Below are 23,553 nucleotides of genomic sequence, written 5' to 3'. Positions count from 1 at the left end.
CTAAGCACCGAGCACTGGTAACTAAAAACGGCCTCCTGCCGAGCTGGCTGTTTCAGTGTGAAGAGCCACGCGCGATCATACGACGAGTAGCCTGATAATCCGGGGTAGTTACTTTGTCTCGAAGCAATCGGAAGTCCGTGGCCAGATTCGGAGGGTGTAGCCTCGGTTATCGGAACATGCGAAGCGTAGCCGTCACAACCGCCTCGAAGCTAGAGTCGAACATTGATCTGATCACTAAATCTAGACACAGACCTCATTTAATTGCTGCAGACTGTGTACCTCTCCGTCTTCTATAACTTGGCCATCCTTGTCTTTGAGGCGTTCCCCAGCTCAGAACATATCAATCACACAACAATGTCGGTCCCATACCTCCTCAACAGCGCCACCGGGCACATTCCCGCCTCCGAGAAGATCCCGGTCATCGCCCGGCCTTTCGTCAGCGAGCGGGCAAAGAAGACCTTGGACCTAGTAAGTAGTGCCCCGTACCTTCTTGTCTCAATGATGCTCTGAATTCGCATTCGCTTCCCCATGTGATGTGGCGATAAAAGGAGGAGAGGACCCTAGACGGTGGAATCAGAAGAACTGCGGGGAGGAACTGTCCCTAGAGCTCTCAAATCTATGAAACCCATGGTTTATCTGGTCTCCCCTTCAAAAAGCGAAGAGGACATGGACAATCCGTAAAGTATCATATCAAGATACCAACCAACATTCTCAATGTATAGGTCGAACGCTTCGTCGAGGAAGACTGCGTCCCCGCCGACGCCGTCTTCGCGCAACAGATCAACGAAAAGGGCCATGACACGGTCTCCCGCTTCGACTCGCACCCGCAGGTCATTGAAGATCTCAAGACAAAGGCCCGCAAACTGGGCCTCTGGAACATGTTCCTCCCCAAGAACCACTTCAAGGAAGGCGCCGGGTTCTCGAACCTCGAGTACGGCCTTATGGCTGAGTACTTGGGCAAGTCCGCGACCGCGAGCGAGGCGTGTAATTGCGCCGCCCCGGACACGGGCAACATGGAGGTCTTTGCAAAGTACGGCACCGAGGAGCAGAAGAAGCAGTGGCTGGGCCCGCTGTTGAACGGCGAGATCCGGTCGGCGTTCTTGATGACGGAGCCGCAAGTGGCGAGTAGCGACGCGACGAATATCGAGCTGAACATGCGGAAGGACGGCGATTACTACGTTCTTAACGGCCAGGTATGTGGTTTCGTTCTCTGCATTGGTGTCTTGTCTGGAAGCAGTGTGACTGACGACATGGGTAGAAATGGTGGTCCAGCGGTGCTGGCGATCGCCGCTGCAAGATCTACATCGTCATGGGCAAATCAGATCCTACCAACAAGAACGTCTACCGACAACAATCCGTCATTCTCGTGCCGGCAGACACCCCGGGCATTACCATCGAGCGCATGCTCTCCGTCATTGGTTTTGACGACGCGCCTCACGGCCACGGCCATATCAGTTTCAACAACGTCCGAGTGCACAAGAGCAATATGGTCCTCGGCGAGGGCCGCGGGTTCGAAGTTGTCCAGGGCCGTCTGGGGCCCGGTCGTATCCACCACGCGATGAGATCCGTTGGTGCTGTAAGTGACTTTTCTTCCAGTTCTCTTGCTACTGCTGCTGTTGGACTTGCACTGATCGGGCCACCACTTCCTCCAGGCCGAGAAAGCGCTGGAATATTTCCTTGCCCGCATGAACGATCCCTCAAGACGCCCCTTCGGCAAGAATCTTTCCGAGCATGGCATCCAGCTCGAACGTGTCGCGCGCTCACGCATTGAAATCGACTCGGCTCGCCTGGCTGTGCTCAACGCTGCCATCAAAATCGACCAGTCCAACGCCAAGGATGCGCTGAAGGAGATCGCCGAGGTTAAGGTCCAGGTGCCCAACATGCTCCTGGACGTCCTCGACCGTGCCATTCAGGCTTATGGTGGCGCCGGTGTTTCGCAGGAGACTCCTTTGGCGTCTATGTGGGCGAGCGGACGGACCATGAGGATCGTGGATGGTCCTGATGAGGTGCATATGCTCCAGCTGGGACGGAACGAGAACAAGCGCGGCGCGGCTCTGTTGAAGAAGATTGAGGCGCAGAAGGCCAAGTCCCGGGAGTTGCTGAAGCAGTATGGGCTGCAAGCGAGGGACCCCTTGGAGTTGAAGCGTGTGAGTGGTGGGCAGTCCAAGTTGTAGGCCTCCTGGCGCTGCCGGAATACCCGTCGAACTGAATCTATAAATTGCCGAAGAGATAGGGAAACGATGGGACATCAACTGAGCTAATGCTAGACTTTACTCCAGAACGGAGTGTTATGCAGTGACAGTAACATCCTCGACTGCGATGCTTCGGCACGCCTGAAGAGGACCCAGGTCGGGCCAAGGGCCCCATGGCTGCCACGATTCGGGTCTCTTCCAATGCGTAAGCACGCCAGATAGCTGGATCACTGCTAGTGAGAGTCCTATGCCATTCGTAGAGTAGTACAGTCCTGCCGTCCTCAAGAGAGCGCCAAAGTCATCCCCGAGAGGCTTGTGGCCGTTGTCCGTGTTCATTTCCAGCCTTTCCCATCCCTCAATGTGACCTCGTCTGTGGTGCCTTCACCATTATCAGCCTCGCCACCAGCCTCGCCGACTTCACCTTTCACACCAATCGAATAAATTGCTCCGTTTTTAGGCATATATATTTCAGAGAGCAGATTTGTCCTGACAATCCCGGACAGAGTCATCCGCTTCTTGGCCATGCGGTTTCACAGTTAATGGGCACTTTGGGGGATGGGATTGTCACAACCCTCGTAGAATCGTTTGCGGGAAAAACCTGCTGTCCTAATCGGACAGAAAAGGTTTCACTTAACTTCGATCCAACACCGCAGCATAATGTGGATGATGGTTCAAGGGAAAAAGTTTTTGCAGCCATTCGAAATCGACCTGCGAAGCAGGAATATGTGCCTTCTTCATTGACACTTACCATTCACTTCTTCTTGGCAAACTTCGTCCGTACCAGCACTTTTATTCACTTTTGAGTACGGTAGATGCATCCCGATCATCGACTGAATTATGTAGATGTGCAGCAGACCTGCCTGCAACCATTAATCGTCGGAGCGTACCGACTGCGTAGAACCTAACTCGACCTGCACGCCTTGATACTCTCACGGAAAAGCCAGAAAGCGTCAGCATGTGGAGGAAGGAAGGTTGAGAGCACGTTCGCCGACACGTGAGATTCCGGCGCGATCTTCCGATCGCGCGCGCCATGAGACTGTTGTTGGTAAGTGTGTCTGTGATTGAAGCTCAGAGTTTGACTTCGTGGCCCCAAGAAGGCGCGGTCGTTCCTCCTAAGGATGAGATTGTGCTGAGGTGTGAGAGTCGGTTGAACAGATGCACCGAGCTGGAGGGCGGACGTCAACCTCCTTGGATCCATTCTCAGCACAGCGTTGCACTTTGCCTACAGGCAGGACAGCAGCATCGTCTATCAATTGAGCCTCGTGTGAAAGACTATTATCAGGGCAACCAGCGAGCGTCGAGCGTGATTCGGTGAACGGCCCCCACTAGTAGTTGTTCAAGCGGACGACTCCCTGAGGGTTAACCACAGCTTTGACAAATAAAGGTCCCGACAATAAAGCCGAAGACACGGTGCCTTCTCTGAGAAGAGGGGCCATTGCGTCTTGGGAAAGAGGAAGACTGCCGTTTGAGGAGCAGGCGCGGCTCATGGGAGTGGTTTGGAGCGCGGGACGAGCAACGTTTGCGGGATTTCCGCCTGCGAAGACTGAGCAGATTGAATTGACTCCCTCCTAACTAACGGGTGGTTTGCACAGTCTTTGGTACCCGTACACGCCTCGCACGACCTTTCCCAAAGTATACTCTGTAGACTCGAGTCTCATGGTGGTGGCGAACGCAGTGGCCACCTTCGAGATCTGCAGGGACCGTTGCGGAAGAAGCCACGAAGAACATTACAGTACTGTGTAAGAGTACTCTTCAGTCTGTACCTCGCATTCTGCAACCTCGGTGATCTGCCCTTGACGGCGGGGAGGTAGCCTTAACTCTAGCTTGATTTACTTGTGATATCCGGATGGTAGCCGAGTCCGTCTTGGATATGGTCCGGACACAGCAGTCAACCGCCTGTGCTGTAAACTCTATCGCGAGAATCATCGACCTTCCTTGTCGCGAACTTCATATCACCTGCCGGATTCATTCATGGTCTTTCCCCTCCGCCAGCTTAACTTACAAGCCACGATTTCCGCGGCGCATCCAAGCGCTTTCAGTGGCCCTTGGCTTTCTGGAGTTCACGCACGCCGCTCCAACTATTTATCGTGGATCTGGCTGTTAAGCTTCACGCACCTATGATGCTCAGTCTCGTCTGCTCCGCTCGAGCTCCCCATGTGATTCCTTTCGGATGCTGCTCACGATGGGGTCTCTGTTTCCACGCCTCGTGCCCTCCACCCTTTTCCATCCCTCACGGGGTTGAAGAGGGATAACCAGAACTGGCATTGCTACTGACGCGTCACCGATAGCACCCCCCGGTCGTCTTTACCCCGTAACTGCCCCGCCAATGGCTTTTAGCTTTTACTCAGCGCCGGATTGACATATCACTGTGACCTCAGTTTTCAGCCTTTGCCAGCAAGTAAACTTTCACATCAATGCTGCTGTCATGCTGTCTGCATATAAGTAGCCCCGCTGTCATCGACATGTCGATTCCCGCCAGGCATGGCGTTCGACGGCAGTGCAATTTCCGCGTCCACCGCGCCCAAATCGAAGCAGGAACGAATCCGTGACAACCAGCGTCGGAGTCGGGCCCGCAGGCAGGAGTATCTGGCTGATCTAGAAAGAAGGGTCAAAGAGTGCCATACCAACTGTCGCGAGGCCGAGCTACAGCGCTCTGCATTCAACGATCTACAAGTCGAAAACGCACGGTTGCGCGATATTTTAAATGCTGCCGGCATCAATCCTGATTTTGTCGAGGCATTTGGCCGCCAGAACGAGACCGGTCAAGCTGTTGCGGCTGCGCACCGTCAAATCAGACCAAAGTTTCAGCCGCCTTTCTCAGGCGAACAATCAGATACCACGAATACGATAACACAGTCAACGAGCCCCGGGCAGTGCTGTCCTCCGACCTCGGCTTCCTCGCAGGTTTGCCCATCTGCTCCCGTCTTGCCCATGGATGCTCCTGGCGCGTTTGGCAACCAACATGCGGTGCCATTCATGGCTGCTCCATCGACAAATGCGATGGATTTACCCTTGACCGCTGATATGTCACCGACATTGGAGGGCTGGAGCCTGCGGCTTGATGACAGAGAGTCTATGGAGATCCCCTTCTGTTGTGATACCTTTGCCAACCCGTCGGATGGACCACCACTGACGGACGATGGAAATACTATTCAATGCTCTGTAGCCAAAATGATGATTGATCAATATCACCCTACGCCCACAGAAATGGAGGAGATCAAAGCACGACTTGCTGCGGGGTTTGCACTGCCACGGTCTTCGGAACCCGGCTGTCGGGTGAATACACAGCTCCTTTTCGATGTCATGCAAGATATGAACTCACGCGAGCTATATGGCTGAAACTAAGTCATGGGATTTCGCGATGTGTTTTTTTTCGTTCGAAAGCCTAAGCCGCCAACCACCTGCACCTCTGAAACCACCTGGCCACATGCCGGGTCGTAGGAGAGAGCAGTTCCGGGATGACGACCTACAGTGGCTTCAAACGCTCATTCGCAGTCGACACCTCGCTTGGCAACAGCAACTGCAACTGCAACAGCCAACTCGAAGTCGTTGCTTGCTGCAGCCAAGCTCTATGTTAGGCCCGGCTTTAGCCGAAAGCCGGGCTCTCTGGTCATGAAGAGGTCGACAGAAGGACGACAGCACAGTCGACGATGGTTAGTGTGGCGATCCTGACAACTGAGAGAGTCTGATGGACGACTCGACTACAGTACCTTGAGGCTCGAGGACATAATGATAGGGGCATTACGTTACGGAAGAGCAGACAAGCGAGAGTAAGGGGAAGCCGCTAGGTATCCACCTCAGAAATCCTCGTCAGCCGCCCTTCCTGACCTGATTCCAAGGGGAAGCCTGGTGACCATGACAGCCACGATCTTTATGGCAACAAAGACGCGGAACTCTACGCGACAGTGGAGTGGTCAACACCGATGGGATGTGAGGAGGGGCTGATCAGATTGGTACCGAGGATGGTTCTTGCATTATTGCTCGACATCCTAGATGGCGGACGGGGTTATCTGTGAAGAGGTGCGCGTTTTATTATCGCATATATGTCTGCGGACAGATATGTTCAGGTAAGAGCGGCGGATGCGCAGTAGTCCTGATAGAATACTGCCACTTGTCACCTGCATATGGAAGAATGGAGATACCACTTTACCATTCTCAAGTCCTCCGTTACTGGGGCCTCTCAATATTATTTTGGCGAGTTGCACATTCGACAACGGATGCGCGACGTGGACGCCACCAGCTCCGATCTCGTCAAGTACCCTTTGGTAACCCTGACCTCGTGTTAGGCTGGACCACCTCAGCAAGCGACGAGCTGGCCACAGACAGCCTGGGTAAATGATAGGAACAGGCATAGCGTAACATGGGGCTGCCGAGGGATCTGCGGTGACTGGTCACGCACTCACGATGCCGTCATGGCGTGATTGGAGAAGCAGCGACGGTGTGGATGGTGTTGCAGGCAGCTTGATCGGCTGACCATCAGCACCTGGCCTCCGCCCACACGAGACAATCGGCTTTCATTCTTTTTGCTCGGGCAGCTCCTCCATTCTTCGCTGGTTTCAAGCACTTTATTGTTAAGTTGTTTGGCTTGAAGCAGGCCGTTCTTCATCTGCTGTGGCCCATCATGCGGCTGGTTTCCGCTTTGGCGCTTCTGGCTGCTGCCGTCCCCTCCTTGGTCGAGTCTTCGCGCTTGACCCCTCCAGTGCTGCCGCTGATTGTGCGGAACCCGTACTTGAGCACATGGCTGGGCAACGCGAGAGATCCGCCGTGGGAGAAATGGCCTATGTTCTGGACGGGCCAGGAGATTGGCTTCTCCATCCTCGCCAGCGTGTCGGAACAACGGACGGCGTATCCTTTGCTGGGAAGGCCTCAAGATTCTCTCCCCAAGAAGGATCAGAAGTACGGTCCTGCTCCCCTACCTCTAGAATCTGGATCTGATCTGAGTGCAGCTACACGATTGCCTACCCGATCTATCACGGCGCTACGTATGATGCCTCGACGACCAATCTGTCCTACTCTCTCCCGCTCCCAGCTTTCTACTCGGAATCCAGTCATGTCGACATTACCATTTCTTTCCTGTCGCCCATAACCCCCACTTCGACTGTCAGACAGTCTATCCCTGCGAGCTACGTCACTGTCTACGTGTCAGGCAACGTGCCGGTCGACATTTACACCGACGTGAACGGTCAGTGGGTGAGCGGTAATCGAGGCAGTAAAATTGTCTGGGGACTCGATCACACAGCTTTGGAGGACACATCCCACGGCTTCAAGACGTGGAAAGTGAAGAGGGCCGTGGAGCAGCTCTTTACCGAGTTCCAAGATCGTTCTGAATGGGGCACCCTCTACTTCTCAGCGCCTTCCGACGTGCGCCACGAGGCTGGTGTATCGGCTAGACTGAGGCAGCACTTTGCCAGGTTCGGGACATTGGAAGACCGAGTCGACCAGGATTTCCGCTCCATCATGGACGAGGAACCGGTATTTGCCTTTGTGAAGGCATTTCCCTTGAACAGCACGCATACTTCGCACCACCATCAGAGCGTCACATTCACCATCGCGCACGTTCAGGACCCAGTGGTCCAGTACGCGGCGGCTCGAGGCTTGACCTACATGCGACCTCTCTGGGAGTCTTACTTCCCCACTGTCCAAGAAGTTCTCACTTTCCACTATCTCGACTTTCACCACGCAAGTACATTAGCAGCAAATTACTCGGCACAACTAGCTGTCGACGCTTACAAGTCTGGTGCTGAAGACTATGTGGACATCGTGGCCCTGTCTGCGCGCCAAGTGCTTGGTGCGACGAGCTTCTCTGGCACGCCCGAAGATCCGATCTTGTTCTTAAAGGAGATTTCCTCGAATGGAAACTTCCAGACCATCGATGTAATCTTTCCGGCCTTCCCATTCTTCCTGTACACCAACCCTCGGTGGCTTGGATACCTCCTTGAACCGCTAATTGAGCATATGTTGAGCGGGCAATACCCTAACAAGTATGCCATGCACGACCTGGGCTTTCATTTCCCGAATGCCACTGGCCATCCTCTGGGACAAGACGAATACATGCCGGTGGAAGAGTGTGGAAACATTCTCATCATGGGTCTGGCCTTGGCCAATGCTCTGAAGAATGGCGAGGGCTGGTCTGCCTCTGCTGCATGGCAGCCCATGTCTGGTGTTCCTGTGCCAACGGCCCTGTCAGGAAACATTGCCCCCTTGTCCGTAGGCAAGGACGGTGATGTCCTCTACATTGACAATGCTTGGGCTGGTAAGCCGGATAGCCCGAATAAAGCCCAAAAGTGGGTGCACAGGAGCTACCGTCTATGGAAACAGTGGACAGGCTACCTGGTTGAATTTGCCTTGTTGCCCCACAATCAGCTGTCCACGGACGATTTTGCCGGCTGGCTGGCGCTGCAAACCAACCTGGCACTCAAGGGCATCATTGGTATCAAAGCCATGGCCGGAATCGCCGAGATCGCCGGGTATCATGAAGACGTCAAGGTGTACAACAACATCTCCAAGGTCTACATTGCAAAATGGGAGGAATATGGCATTTCTCGAGACAAGACCCATGCCAAGGTTGCCTACAACTGGTATGGTTCTTGGACCACCACCTACAACCTATACGCGGACAGCCTGCTGTGCTTCCACCTCGGGGACAACTCTTCGTCGGCCAGCAAGACGTCGATCGCGGGACGCCTGGAGTATCAGAAGCCGCTGAAGGAATCTATTCCCGGGGACAAGGATGGCTTCGTCCCCAAACATATCTATCAGTTGCAAAGCGACTGGTACTATGCAGTGCGACAAAAGTACGGCCTGCCCCTCGACTCAAGGCACTTGTACACCAAGACCGATTGGGAGTTCTTCGCCATGGCCGTTGCCGCGCCCAAAGTGCGAGCTGAGATTCTGCAGTCGGTCGCAAAGTGGGTGAACGAGACCGTGACAGACCGGCCGTTCACGGATCTCCATCAGACAGAAGGGAAAGGAGACTTTCCCGGGCCGAATTTCTTCGCTCGACCAGTCGTGGGAGGTCATTTTGCATTCTTGACTCTGGGACAGGCGTGCGGCGGCCGAGCCAATGACGGGTTGAAATTCTTGGATGACAGTGTCGTGAAGGAGATGGACGTGGATGCGGTCCTGAAGGCGGAAATGGCCGATGCTGAATGGCACACGCTTGAGCTATAGCACAACAGCAGCATCTATAACAGACTGCATTGGTAGGCTGGATTAGTATAGGTTATTGGAATCGTATCAACACCATCAATCTCATGAGACCACCCACCCATGCACGGTGGTTAGTCCGAGATCTCGGACTCTATAACTTTCTGCGTACTAGTCCACCCGCAGAGTTTCTCTCACGTACAGGAACGAGTCGAGGTATCTGAATCCGTACACGTCCGACCAGATCATTCCCATCCGTGCTAAGCAAAGATGCTGAAGAGGCAGGATCTCTACTCCGTATCCATCCCCGATGCTGTACTATCTGCCTGTGATATGGAATGGTCTGCCATGTACTGTATAGTACCATCTCGTCCTGCTCTGGTGTATCAATCTTCTATTAGAACATTCACTACATACACATCATGGCTGCCCTAAGCTAAGGAGCCACATGCTCTGACGCTCATGGGACCGACGATACTGTTTACCTCCGAGAAATGGCCCGTCGTGGTCGTTTGTGGTTTCATCTCCTCGTGCTCTGGTATGTCAATCTTCTCCTATGTGACGGTCACTACATGATATACATTCCATGGCTGCTGCAAGCCGGAGCCAAGCAGTGCACGCTCGGATACAGTACCCATGGGTAGATCGCCCGCCTTCCTCGTCGATGTCCATGTTATGTGTTTGGTGTTTCGATCCGCTTGCACCACTTGCACCACTCGCACCACTCGCACCCATTAGACTTTCTCCCTTGCTCTTATTCCTCCCTTTACTCTCTTCCGTCCGCTCCTGTTTTTTTTCCTGCCTCCGTTTCTGTCTTTTCAATCCTCTTCTCCCGTAACTCTTCGTCCTCCCGTCTCCATTCTCGGCCCCTCACTCCCTCTTCTCCCGAATATCCGCAGGCACGACGCCGACATCCTTCTCATAGTCCCCCGCCACGACATCTCCATCGAGACTGAACTCCGCCTCGCCGACCAGCCTCTTCGTGTCTGCCAACAGATCCGCCAGATCCTCGCCCAGCATCGTGGTGCTGACCTGCATGACGGCAAAGGCACTGTACCCTGGTTCGCAGACGTGTTTGGTACTTAGGATCTCCGAGTCGAACGAGGAGAGCATTTCGCCGAAGTGGAACCTTTCGGGAGCTCTGAGGTACGGGGGGAGGGGTTGGCCTGTGCCGATGGCGCCGGAAAGGATGGCGAGGAGGGACGTGACGCTGTGGGTCTGGGAGGTGAGTTCTAGGGAGGAGATGAGTTGTTGGAAGTCTTTGAGCCAGGTGCTGTTGTGGTCGCCGTCGCCGTTGTCGCGCGAAGATGTGTCAGACGGGGCCAGGTCCTGGAGCGTCTTGGTCGTCCATGAGATCATCGCCGTGTAGCGCAGGATGCTGTAAAGACGGTTAGCATTGTACAGTACGTTCCGGATTCAAGGAAGAGAAGACTGATGTGTGTACTCACTTCTGGGTGTGCGTCAATAGCCGTTCGTAGAGCTCCCTGGGGAATCGCCCGCCAAACGTAGGCTCCCACTTTATGAACTTTAGATGGTTCTGCATCGCTTGAATTAGGATCAGTTCCTTTGCGAACAGCTGGGTCCGAGCCCTTTCCAGCCTCCGAAGGGGGCTCCTCTTGTCGTGAATACCCCCTTGCTGACCCTTTAGTCGGAGGGACACGGCTTTGTGTGACGAGCTGTAATATTGCCCGAGCAAGTGGAGTGTGTTTCCTAGGTCCCGCCGCATTTCGCTTCTCGCGGTCGTCACGCTGGGAAAGTATGTGAACAGGCAGGCGACGCCGACGCCGCCGAGCACGCACGCCAATCGGTAAGGCGCCAGTTCGTAGACCGGATGGAAGAGCTGGCCGTTCGACTCCGAGACCCTGACGCCGACCTGCTTGACCTGCAGCTCGTAGGCCACGATCAACATGACGGTAATCATGCCGATCATGGGGATGACGGGGTCGTTCGGTTTCGTGACCATGAGATAGTGGTAGGCAAAAATGGTGAGACCCACAAACACGATCACCCCGGCCGTGTGGCCGTTGACCAGGTACCAGTCGATGTAGGAGAAGACCATGGCGAGGAACGTGCCAAAGATTCTCACGAACTGTCCGTACATGCCTGACCCGGCCGTCTGGGTCATGGAAATGGCCACCATGATGGCCCCCCAGATGATGCGCTGCTTGATGTAGAACTCTTGGGAGTTCCGTAAAAAGGCCGAAAGCGCAACGACCATGGTCCCCGTGGCGACTTTAAAGCCGAACCACGATTCCGGTGAGCCAAACAGTCGAGGTATCAGTCGGATATGGTTGGTGGTCTTCTCCCACCACGTTGCTGGGGAGAGATGCTCCGGGTCGCGATGTACGCCGAACGCGTCTCCCAAGTACACGGTTGGCGTGCCGCTTCGGTAGGCGTACGCAGCGTAGTCCAGATTGCTGTCTTCACGGAGAATGATTGCCCATGCCCACTTTTTCCAGTGCTTCCAGCTGGGGACGATGAGCCGCTTCTTCTTCATTGTGCCATCTTCGACTTTTGAATCGGCGAATCGTACGAGGTCGAGAATGCCTGTTGCGGTGGCAACAACGCAGTATTCAATCTTTGAAAAGGTCAGCGCAAACTTATAACGAACACGACACCACTCACATCGAGCAACAGGTACAGTTGCGATATATGTCGCTGATGAGCAGCCTTGTTTGCCACCTGAGATTCCTCCATGCCGTTCAGTCGGCACCAGTCTTTCAAAGGCCCTTCTCGCTCGACCAGAAAGTGATGGATTGTATTTTCAAGATACTTCGCGAAGCCCTTGCCTCCCGGTGATTCGGCCCCTCGGGTCTCGAGTTCTTCTGCTGTGGTGAATGCCGGCTTCTTCGTGATTCGCAAAGTGTAGAACGCATAGTCGAGCCCTTCAATCATTGCTTGCCACAAGAGCTTGAAGGCCGGGTCAATCTGGCTGAACAGCCTACTCCATCGTTCCTTTTCTGCGTCGCTCGGTGATCGATCCGACAGCTCGGAGTCGGACCCATTTTTGTAAGTCCTGACTGATGTCCATCCGGCTTGCCTTTCAACTCGGTCATTGACCTGGATGGCCGTACCCGTTCCGGAAATAGCGATGAGGATGTTTCTCAGCAACTTCGAAATACAGGAATAGTCCTTCCCAGACAATTTGCTGAAGGTGACTTCACGCTTGACGTACCGCATCTCCGACTGGATTTTGATCTGACATTCGGTGGCTTGTGCCGTAAGCGCTTTCCACTTGTCGGCTTCGGGCCAGGGCGTCAGGCGCTCAGTAGGTTCTCCAGCATCACTATCACTCTCAACGCTGCTTGCTTTGCCTGTGTTGTTCCAGTCCCGAGAAGGTAGAGAGACGAGCAACGCTCCTTTCGCGTCAATGACACCTTTGAGGACGTGGAGATATTCGTTCAGAGTAAGGCTGACTAAATCCATCGAGGTGATGGGCAAAATGACAAAGTGGACGGCAAAAGCCAGACCGAAGCCGACGAAGAATGTATCAAGGAGATGTCGTGCTAGGATCAGACAGTCAGCCAGTCACTTGTTGATGGAGGCCGTACACACTGAGGGAGTAAGCTTGTTCCATCTCTGGAAAGATGGCTCCATAGAGAGATGTGATGTTGATGTAGATACCGAAGACAATCAGGGGGAGGAAGTACTGTGGTCGAAAGGCGCGGAAACTGCCCACATCGTCAGCACATGCAACCTCGTTCGGCCTGACGCCCTCGTGGAGAGACCAACGTATTGTAAGCCCAGAGCCAGAAGAAGAACCAGACCGCCAGGCAGGCACTCGCCGCCGCATTGTATGGCACAATTTGTGCATGTGGCACCGGTCCATTGCTTCGTGGTTCTGCGGATATGTGGGTGGTGTTCTGACGGGCCTTGATGGCAGTCCACATGTAGAGGAGGGATATTCCCGCCGCAAGACAGGTCAGAAACTACGATACACTGAGTCATGGGCCATCTCGGTGCTTGTTGACAAGGGACGTACACAAGTAACAAGAAAGTTCTGCAAGAACCTGGCCCGTGGTAGGATGGGGACGACGAAAAGTGACATGATAGGGATGAGATAGCCGATGGTTGAGTAGTGGTCCGACACAGTCTTAGCTTGATATCTGAAATAGTGAGCTCTCGTCAATCCACTGTCCCTCGGGTGAAACGTACATTGCGAGTCCGATTGTCGGCGCAACAGCTCCCCTAACGATGATCTGTTAGATGCATTGCGGAAGTGTCTGGCTGGAATTGAGGGCATGCTCCCATGTTGCGGAGACGAATTTGCTGTGCGGTGTTCGAGCTCTGGCATTGAACGACATACTTAAACATCATCAGTAGCACGGCAAGGTTCAGCTTCAACCTCAGCTTGTCGTTGAGCCTCTTCAGCACAGACTCTTTCTGTGAGTCCGCCATGTGGGTTGTCGATGTATAGTTCGTCGGATTCGGACTCGGCTCAGGCGATATCAAGAATTATCGGAGCATTCGAAAGAGGCGAGCTTGTGACTTGAAATGCTGCGTTCCTTGTGGCAAGTTACACAACTCGAAAGGAAGGGTGCTGGACAGAAAACAACAGACAAAGCGGAAAGAGTTTATGGTGAAGCTCGTGGCGTGACGGCTTGGAGACGAGCCCAACGCGTACAGCAGGAACAGGGCCTTTGATGAGGAACAACCGGATAATGGTACTGGTCGCAGCCGAAACCCCTATCCATGCCCACCAAGGCTACATTGCTCGGCGGGTACTCGCGCAGCACGCATGCATATCAGTAAGCTTTCGCCTAAGCGTCCATGAGATGCCCGATCGGGACGCATCAGACGAGGCTGTAAGAGTTTGGACAGCTTGAGCCGCGCCCAAATTGTGGACGTGCGGCGTACTGACGATCCCACCCCCGCAGTCCGCGTAGGCGCTCCAGCCAAGCAGCTCAAAATATTGGGCAATTCACGAACCGGCATCACGCTGCTTGACTGGCCGTCGACGTGGTTGACTACCGTGGTAAGGAGACGTGAAAGGCATCATGGATCGGTGACCAGAAGGGAAAAAGGATGAATGTGGTCTTGGCGTTGAGTAGTAAGCAGCCGAGCGTTCACTGGGCTTTATTGGGACTTCCTTCCTCGAGAGCCTGACTCATCTCCTAGAAGCTCTGACCAATCAGGTTGATGGCAGTTTGACGACGTGTTCGTTTCAGCATCGATTCTACGCTACTGCTCAATGCGGAGTTTGCAGAAGTTGCGCTGAGGGTGTCTGCACGGCAATGGCATTGATTGACTGACCGGATGGCGGGCTAAGCCTCCACCAGCCCGCTGGCTAGTGTCATTAAGATTTACGGCGCCAAGCTCTCTGCAGCCGTGCAGCTGATCATGGATTCCATTTGCTCGCGATATTACATGGTCGGAAGTCGTCGATATTGTTCTCTGCATCTAGATCCAGTTTCCAAAAGAGCGGACCAGGTCTTGTTCGCTGATTCAAGAATGAGGCCGTTCCGAGATGTGGGCAGCCACGTTCCATATACCGTTGTCCCGGACTTTGTGACTCTGTGTGCCTCGCCGGCTTGGTGCCTCGTTGGCATTTGAATCTTCACCTCGCCAGCTTTTCTCTAGCAGTCTGACACCAATTGTTCCAGTCTGTGAAGAACCCAGGTAGTATCCGGCACTTCTTACTTGTCAACTGTTTTACTCTCGTAGAAGCATACACGTCGACAACAGTCTTAGTATTCGCTTGATCGGCTTTGACCAGTGCCTTCACAACGAGTATGCTGGACAAACTGGCCACATTTGAATGCGCATTTGAAGATTCAAAGCCTGCTTCCTCGTGAAGCGACCCAAGGACGTCAACTGCATGTTGTGTTTGAGAACCAGACTGAAGCTCAGGAGCATTAGGTCCTTTACACCGTGAGCAGAATTGCTGAATGATATTGCAAGAGCGCTCAGCCAGTTGTTTGATATGGGTCGTTCTTGCAAGTTTCAGTAACGGCAGGAGCAAGTCGATGGTCAAGGGGTTTTGCTGCTGGTGCCTGAAGTACGAATCGATGAGGTCCAGGACACGGTTCTTGAAATTCACAATGTTTTCCTTGGCATCTCTTGCATCCTTCTTCTTGTTCTTCGGATGTTGCTCGTTGCGGGCCCGGAACACTTCGGCGAGCTTCATGTCCAGCTCCATCATCTGGTCATCGTCCATATCCTCGTCGGACGAGGTGTCTGATGCAGCTGCGAGGTCATCCTGGTTGAGGCTACGGGTCCCCAAGGCCGAAGCGAGCGCGGCATCGAATTTTGCAAGTTCCTCATCCTCCTCTTCACCAACGGATTCTTCGTCCGAGCCTGACTCGTTGTCCGTGTCCTTGTCAGAACCCTCGGATGCTGGATTGGACTCGACTTCCACGTCAGAATCGAGTCCGTCGACATTTGAGTCCGTGTCGGATGCTTCGCCGTCAACCATGTCAACATCTTCGGCTTGAAACATCTCTTGCTGACCCAACAGATTCTCTTTTGTTTCAAGAACCCGACACAAAGCTTCGAGGCCATCGCCGGTAAGATTCGGCGCGAAAGCTTCAAAACTCTGGATTGTAATGCGCCTCAGCAACTTGGATGGTCTAGACGCGAAGCTGAGGAGGATTTCCACAAACGCATCCGCCGGTTCTCTTCTGTCAATAGGCGACTGACCATTGGGCTGTCTCGCATCCCATTGACCATGATACTCAAGCACCTCCTGTAAGAGTTGGACTGCCTCCGTCTCGCCGCTATATATTTGAAACAGCAGCATGCAATACAGCAGTCGCAAGGCTTCATAGAACGACAATGATGGGACCTGGGCTTGACTTGTCCGTAAAATCGAGGTAGTCTGCTCAGCCGCTGAGGTCTCTCTGCTTTCCCGCGCAGTAGCAGACAGTTTTTGCCAGGCGGTCTGCACTATTTCCTGGACATCATCGGCGAAGGAGGTGGCCATGTCTATTCCCAGGGTCTCTAGATGATGGACATGGGAAAGAACAGTTTGCAAAACCTGGGACCCGAGCGATCCAAGCTTGAGTGCTTGCTCGAAGCCTAGATCGAGACGTTCTTTCGCAAAATGGCGAGCCTGTGGCTGGAGAATTAGTTGAAAGTCGAGCGTCTTGGTGGAATTGATTGCAGTTGATGAGACGCAGACTTCTCTAAGCCATGACTTGAATATCCCCATAACCAGAGTCCAGTCATCTTCTTCAATTTCGCCCGAGCTTGTCCACTGCGCTTGTTCCCATTGTCGAAGCCTAAGCGAAACCATCTTCCACTGTATCGCAACCACCGTTTTCTGTAGAGATAAGGTGGTTTTGCCGTCTTCTTTCGGAGACATCTCTGTCACGAGCTTGTCAAGGGCGGAGTTGGCATGGCCAAGCACAAATGGGCCTACGGCGTCAATCAAGTTGTGCAGAGTTTTGGACTTGGTCATTTGGTCAAAGTCGCCATAGGAGACACTTTGCAGCAGAGCCTGCATGTAAGAAGCGGCGACAATCCCAGCATCGGGCCAGGGCGCAGGATCTGTTAACCGGCGTTGAACGCTTTGAGTCACTCTCTCTGCGGACTTCTTAAGAAGCCGCTCTGAGCCTTTGAGTGCATCAGCTAGGCGCCGGGTCGCTTGTGGAGTGAATGTGTAGAGCAAAACCTCCCGAGGCGCTGTTTCAAACACCTTCCTCCACAGGCCGAAACCCCAAGCCCTGCGTTCCGCGCTGGCTGATTCCGCGAAAAGGCTCTCGTCGACGACAGTCTTCCAGAACTCATCGAATGCGAGCTTTTTACCTTCAGGCGTGGGCTTCTTGCCATTAGCTCCCTTCTCCCCTGTGCCTGGTGAATTCCTGAAGACTTCTGCAAGAACCACATCCCAGGCAAAGTGAAGATTAGCGGACCATCTAGCTGAGCCTTGAGCGCTCAACTCTGAGCTTTGCGGGCCTTGCTGGGCCCGTGCGTCCTTGAGAATATCAGCAAGAACCTTGACATCTTTTCTCGCCAATGGGTCACGGCTCTTCCATGCCGATACGGGCAGCCTCGCCTTGGGAAACCGCCTTGTTACCGCAATCCATATAGCAACTCCTTCGGGCGTTCGTATAAGCTTATCGGCGATCAGCTTCTCAAGCGAATGCACTGCTAGATTCTCCGGCAAGTTATTGTGTTCGTGCGCGATGCAGCTGTATAGTACCCAGCCACATTCTTGCCGAACCCATGGCTTCTTGTGAGCTAGGCTGCAGAGCAGCTCAAGTAAGTGATCGAAATGGGTTTCTTTCCCTTTCTGAAAGAGAAGATCCGACTTCAAGATGGCCTCCGCACCAAAGACTCGCCCGAAGTAATGATCGCGCTCATCTTGACCGGAAGTGCCTTTCTCCGGTGCACTTTGAGATTCAAAGATGTCGATGATGGCCGATACAGGTATATTTTGCAATGAGTCTCGAGTAGACGCGAGTTGAGAGAGGAGCTCGGTGAGAGCAATCGAGAAGCCCAGGCGAGCTGATTTCCGGCTACTGCAAAGGCCGCGAAACAGTCGGGTCAAGATCGTCTTGGTTTGCTCGTTGCTGGTGACTCCAGGCTTGTATGCTTTGGTCAGCAAGGTGTGGGCGGCCGCCAGGCGGACATTTTCCTGCTCGTCTGCAAGATCATTGTAGACTTTGACAAGCTCGACGTCCACTTCTCTTTTTCGCTTCTTTGACAAGTGGCGGGCCGCTTGCTCACTCGGTATGGTGGTCTTCCCTGGCTCAGTGCCAATATCCCTCTTCCGCTTTTTTGACGACATATCTGGCGGGTGTACTTGGGAGAGGAATGGCGATCTCTCGCATGCAAGAAAACTTCACGTAAGAAAAGTTGTACATTAAACGTCCCGAAACGGCTACTGTGTCTTGGCACACTAAAGTGATTCCGGCTTTGATGCGGGGCAGCTGCTGTCCAATCAGGCTCACTTGCCTGACTGTCAGGCGCGGGCAGGAATCTTCTCGACGACAGGAAGCCTCGAGTGACAGAGGACAAGAAGCAAACCACGTCCATAGTGACAGTCAGCACAAACAGCTATCCCGCAGACTCCTTCATCACATCTTTCACACAAGGGTATCGACACATAACACCACCACCCCGGCCAACGCACGCGACACATCACCTTGTTCAGCTGCCCGCGTCCCTCTCTGCAAACCCCACAGTCATGCAGGCCTTACCAGAGTCGCGTCAACAGACTTTCGAGGAGATCTATGGTCCTCCAGAAAACTTCCTAGAGATAGAAGTACGCCGAGCCCTCATTGCCTCTGGTGGACAGTATGGGGCGAACTTCGTTCGCTTGTAGTTACACGGCCCGGCACACCCGTTCAGAACGATACTGACATTTGATCTAATCAGGTCAAGAACCCACAGACTCACGGCTCCTCCCCGCGGAACATGTACACCTCCTACGAGATCCATACACGTACCAACATTCCCGCCTTCAAATTGCGTCACTCTGTCGTCCGCCGCCGCTATTCCGACTTCGAGTACTTCCGCGACATCCTCGAGCGAGAGAGCGCTAGAGTCACAATTCCTCCATTACCAGGCAAAGTCTTCACAAACAGATTCTCGGACGATGTAATTGAGCACAGGAGAGAAGGATTGCAGCGCTTTCTGCAAATTGTGGTGGGACATCCACTGCTGCAGACGGGGAGCAAAGTTCTTGGGGCTTTCATACAAGGTATGATCAGAGTAGCGATGCGGCCGACCGAGAGAAGCTGACCCCAAGCACACATAGATCCGAATTGGGACCGGAATGCTTGGTGAGAAGCCAGGCGCAAGCCCCGTTCAACCCAACACCGAAACAACTACCAACCAGGGAAACAGAATGAGGAACGACATGACGAACAGAATCAGGTCTCAGCAGCTGTGAGTGAGCAACGACAGGTCGATGCGCGATATGAGACACTACCAAAACCAAAAGCCCTCCTCCCCAGGCTCCCCGTGTTTAGGTGGGGTGCGTCTTTACGCTAGGATTTCTTTTCAATGCCTTTCCTTTTGAACAAAATTCAAGGTCGGTGGTATCCTTTGTTTGCTTGGCTCGTGAGGTGCAAAGGAGTTATCAAGCTTGTGATCATTAGGAAGTGCTGTCCAGGTTTGCAATTCCAATTGGAATATTGTCACTGTGCAGATCTATCTCGAAGACGACCCCGGATTGGTGAAGATTGCAAGTCAGAAAAGCCCCTGCTAAAGTTGAAATGGCGTGAGCATGTCAGCCCACTCCGACGGCAGACTCAATGCTAACCAAAGCTGGCAAATCAAGGACACTCAAAGTGAGTCCACCAGGACCTGTCTCATCTGAATTGCTTCCCATTCAGTAAACCGCAAACTTTTCCAACGTTCCCGTCAGCCCGTCAGCAGTGTACAATACTATGAGTGACTCGATCGCACTGTCTGGAAATTCCAGGTCCTATTTCCGCATCACAATCCTCACATCATGGCTCTGCGCCCTTCAATGCCACTGCCATCAGGTCACATCTATCTCTATGCTTTCTTAGGCCATCTCATCCAGCTATGCATGCGCAGAGTAGTGATATCCTAGTCGTTAGATCACTAGCTATACGGACCTTACGGTAAATACTCGCGTGTTCTCTCACGCATGTGGCTTGAATACTCGAACCCATAGTTTCTCTTCTCTCGCACATGTATCTTTAATACTCAGACTCACGGTTTCTCTTGTCTTGCTTCGTGGCTTCTCACCAGGTGGACTTGCCAGAATATGGGAGCGACCTCGCCCATCGTGCCTGAAAGGGAAACGGTGTTTTCATATCGAAACACTACCTAGGTACAGTTGTAGAAAAGCCTCAAGAGTGTGTGAAGATGATGATCAGTCTAAACTATCCGGGGTCGTTGAGCGGTCTCATATAGAGCCTCTCGGAGCTTGCCATCAGCAAACAGCCACCGGAAAGGATGTTTTGCACTGACCAACGGAAAGTGAGTCGTGTTGAGGCTCTTGTCTTTCAACTACACTTTGCACAGAAGAAAGGCGCAGACGAGAAGAACAAGATGAGTCCCAGCCCGTTTATTCGCCGCATCTCCTCAAAGCGAAGGCCTTGAGCCAAAATAACAAAACTTTTCCCGTCCAATCAGCCAGGCCCACAGCAATGCATGCAGACATGCTCTCTCGTATCAAAAGCCCGTGTCTATCTAAACAGATGTATTTACCAGTCCCATGCTTCCAGCGAAATCAACAAAAGGGGTATCATAAGAAGCCAGCAAGTTTTCCCTTTCCATTCCCGATCCCATCCCCATACATGTTTTCCTTGATCCTCGAGGCCGTCAGACATCTGTGCATGTCCTGCGTGTCCATCCCAACATCCGTCCATCATGAGAAAGCTGTAACCAATAGGTGCAAGAAAACAATGGCAGCCAGTCCGTGAGACCCATTCAAATTCCCAAATTCCAAAGATCCCTCCAATATCCCGTCACCAGAGGTAGCATAGAGCCTTCCAGGCAAGAGAGATCCTCCCAACGACCGTGAGCCCCTTAGACTGGTTGGCCTCCGATCCAGAAATGTGTTGTGTATTAGTCAGAGATTAGTCGGGAGATGTCAATCCGGGGCACGGCGCTCCATCTTGTGTATCAGCAGACTTCTGGGCGACTTTCTGTGTGGCGCTTCATATCCCGATTTCGTCCCACTCGTGTAGGGGTGGCAGCCGATTATCCTCCCAATCCATATCGTCATCGACTTCAAGAGTAAAGCTCGGTAGCGTTACCCCCACTTGCTGGTCTCTTTCCCTGTCCCTGTCCTTCTCTTTCTCGGCTTTCTCCTTAGTAGGCTCCATATCCATGTCGTCGCTACGGAGCAGCATTGTCAGTGAGCTAGCGGAGGTCGACGATTTCACCTTGCCACTGACTGCCCTCGTTGAGTTTGATGTGCTCGCTTTGACAGGCATTGCCGCCGTGATGCTGTTGTGAACCAACGACGGCGGGTTCTTGGCTGCAGGTACAGCACTGGCCGGGTTAGGAGTATCAGGAGTGCCTGCGGAAGAAACTGCGAGCTTCTCTGCCTTCTTGACCTCCGATCTCAACGGCGCAGTTTCAGCATGCTTGTACCCATCTGGAAACTTATTTCTTATTCGATCTCGAAGGTCAGTAGCCCGTCTATGCGCCAGGTCGAGCTCAGGGTCATCGTGAATTGCAGTCCACTGAAATCCATGCCTGGCCACACCCTTCAGTAGGCTTTCATCTTCGGCGACTGTCCAAGCCCGGCGCTTACGGCGCTGTTTCGGAGGATGGCCTTGTTCAAGGGGTGACTCACCCTCCGCGACTTTCATTGGTGAAAGCGAAGGTCCTTCACCTTCCATGGAAGCGGTTTGTTCTGGGACAGTGATGGTGGTGCTCGCATTTGTTTCTGACCTGGGAAACGAATCATTGTTCGCACAGACACGATATCTGTCTTTCAGGTCGACCGAACTCCGTTCGCTGAAATTGAACGATGGATCATCAAGTATTTCCTTCCACTTGCCCCTCCCATATTTCTTCACACCAGCTAGAAGATCTCTTGTCTCACTGTCACTCCACTTCCGGCGGGCACGGCGGGGCTTGTTGTCTTTCCAAGGGACCACAGAAGGAGTCAATGGCGTAGTGGCTGGGACAGTTTCGTTGACTGGAGTTGGTTGCGTAGCTACAGTTTCCTGCGCAGAGGGTACTTGTTTCTCAACCACCGTGGCAGGTGGAGCTGTCCAATGTGCTGAGTCTGGATCCGACTCAGTCAGCATATCCTTGACATGGATTTTAGAAGTGGTCGTGGAACGGGGAGCAGCAGGTCTGGAGGCAACGTCGATAGATGGTAGAAGAGCCGCAGATGGAGGAGGCTCGTGCAGTCCTGTGACCATAGCCGGTAAGAGAGGAGCAGGCCTGTTTTTTCGGTCTTCCTTTTGAGCAGGACGCGGGAGATGCCTTATCATCTCAAGAGCGACAGCCTCGCCGTCAGCGTCCAACCTCAACCGTTTCTGAGCATGGCCGTGTTCCAAGGGTGACGGAGCCTGTATAGGCGACTTCTCGACTACAGACAAACTGATGAAGGAGGGCAAGTGGGTAGGGACCATGTCCGGGCCGTCATTGGCTTCCAGCAGCTCACTGATGGCCAGATGCGGCTTCTTGGCCTCCCTCGCCAGAAGCACATCACTGGGAGTGATCTTAGGTGCCCGCCTCTTCTCAGAGTCATCTTCGCGAGGACCGGTGCTCTTGGTTGCTCTGCTGTTGCTGTGGATGTTGCGCGCAACAGGCTCGAGAGGTAGAGGAATATTTGCATGGCGACTTGGGGCAGGGTTTCGAAGAGGAGCAATATGGAAGTCGGTCAGTGCAGGCAAATCGGTGATCTGAAATTGAGGGTCGTCAAGGAGGCCGGGTAACGGCTCGGTAATACCGTTCATGCTGAGTGTGGAAGGTCATCGCAGATTGGGAATTGGCGAGGCGGGAGTGAGAGAGAGGTGAATAGAGATGACGAGTGTGAAGCGCATTCGTGCGAGGGAAGATGTATTTAACGTCCCCTCCAATCACATTGGGAGGGTAGAAGCAGGTTGATGGAGGCTTGATGGAAAAGCTGATGGGAGTGAAGTCAATAACGAGGATCGCCTGCGGCTCGTGATGCTCTTCCCATGAAGTTCATGACGCTGCGACGAAGATCAAGTCGGGAGTAATTAACGAAAGCCGTCCAGGGTTCCGGCTCCACCTGATAGGAGCGGTACCGAAACTCGCAAAGTAAAGAAAGAGCTTGGCAGGAAGTTCCCCGACAACTTGTCTACAGTGGATCAAGATGATTTTGCAGGGTTCTGTAACTACATCTCGACTTGTATCCATGCTGCGGCCGTCTTACACCAGACAATTTCACCATGAATCACGAGGAAGAGAAAAAGGATGTCAGTGTGGCTTCTTCGGTCCACCATCAGGTCGCCCTTCGGAACCCTCGATCAGTGCGTCCTAGCTTTAGACCCACACACCCTCAAACGATTTACGATCGAGAAAGATCGCCTGTGGTGATTGAAGGGCAAGCAGCCAGGTTTGGTACACCAGTCATCGAAGAGCTGCCCGATAAGAGATGTCGGCCGCCTCGCGACAATCACGTCAATAGGTCCCCAAAATTCTCGGACCTCGTACTCGTGTCTGAAACAGCAAGCAGTTGCCGTGTCCAGCAATCTCGTCTCTGGGCGGCAGTTGCGCGATGGTCAGACTGGTGAAGAAAGATCCGCTCCTGTGATGGAATGGCTGTGCAGATCCCGAAAGATCTCGGAATACCTGATCAGGG

General features: G+C 53.3%; 7 protein-coding genes across 7 annotated transcripts; 4 read left to right on the top strand and 3 right to left on the bottom strand.

Moving 5' to 3' along the window:
* Positions 1–354: 354 nt before the first annotated feature.
* On the top strand, positions 355–2,174 carry A1O7_00577 (acyl-CoA dehydrogenase; the record flags this gene model as incomplete). The annotated part of the gene is made up of 4 exons (XM_007754618.1): positions 355–468; positions 723–1,193; positions 1,259–1,576; positions 1,653–2,174. The coding sequence occupies 4 exons, from the start codon at positions 355–357 to the stop codon at positions 2,172–2,174; spliced, it is 1,425 nt and encodes a 474-aa protein (XP_007752808.1).
* Positions 2,175–4,673: 2,499 nt separating this feature from the next.
* A1O7_00576 (uncharacterized protein) lies at positions 4,674–5,531 on the top strand (the record flags this gene model as incomplete). The annotated part of the gene is made up of 1 exon (XM_007754617.1): positions 4,674–5,531. One exon carries the CDS (start codon positions 4,674–4,676, stop codon positions 5,529–5,531), a length of 858 nt encoding a protein of 285 aa, XP_007752807.1.
* Positions 5,532–6,813: 1,282 nt separating this feature from the next.
* On the top strand, positions 6,814–9,362 carry A1O7_00575 (uncharacterized protein; the record flags this gene model as incomplete). Its single annotated transcript, XM_007754616.1, has 2 exons — positions 6,814–7,088; positions 7,139–9,362. The coding sequence occupies 2 exons, from the start codon at positions 6,814–6,816 to the stop codon at positions 9,360–9,362; spliced, it is 2,499 nt and encodes an 832-aa protein (XP_007752806.1).
* An 846-nt stretch (positions 9,363–10,208) lies between these two features.
* Positions 10,209–12,764, bottom strand: A1O7_00574 (uncharacterized protein; the record flags this gene model as incomplete). The annotated part of the gene is made up of 3 exons (XM_007754615.1): positions 10,209–10,716; positions 10,787–11,916; positions 11,964–12,764. 3 exons carry the CDS (start codon positions 12,762–12,764, stop codon positions 10,209–10,211), a joined length of 2,439 nt encoding a protein of 812 aa, XP_007752805.1.
* Positions 12,765–14,895: 2,131 nt separating this feature from the next.
* A1O7_00573 (uncharacterized protein) lies at positions 14,896–18,069 on the bottom strand (the record flags this gene model as incomplete). Its single annotated transcript, XM_007754614.1, has 1 exon — positions 14,896–18,069. One exon carries the CDS (start codon positions 18,067–18,069, stop codon positions 14,896–14,898), a length of 3,174 nt encoding a protein of 1,057 aa, XP_007752804.1.
* A 399-nt stretch (positions 18,070–18,468) lies between these two features.
* Positions 18,469–19,070, top strand: A1O7_00572 (sorting nexin-3; the record flags this gene model as incomplete). The annotated part of the gene is made up of 3 exons (XM_007754613.1): positions 18,469–18,594; positions 18,660–18,984; positions 19,042–19,070. The coding sequence occupies 3 exons, from the start codon at positions 18,469–18,471 to the stop codon at positions 19,068–19,070; spliced, it is 480 nt and encodes a 159-aa protein (XP_007752803.1).
* Positions 19,071–20,920: 1,850 nt separating this feature from the next.
* Positions 20,921–22,681, bottom strand: A1O7_00571 (uncharacterized protein; the record flags this gene model as incomplete). The annotated part of the gene is made up of 1 exon (XM_007754612.1): positions 20,921–22,681. The coding sequence occupies one exon, from the start codon at positions 22,679–22,681 to the stop codon at positions 20,921–20,923; it is 1,761 nt and encodes a 586-aa protein (XP_007752802.1).
* Between the last annotated feature and the right edge of the window lie 872 nt (positions 22,682–23,553).

Source organism: Cladophialophora yegresii, assembly GCF_000585515.1.
Source record: "Cladophialophora yegresii CBS 114405 chromosome Unknown aczIN-supercont1.1, whole genome shotgun sequence".
In the NCBI taxonomy this organism is placed as follows: domain Eukaryota; kingdom Fungi; phylum Ascomycota; class Eurotiomycetes; order Chaetothyriales; family Herpotrichiellaceae; genus Cladophialophora; species Cladophialophora yegresii.
This window is presented reverse-complemented; position numbering and strand designations above follow the sequence as displayed.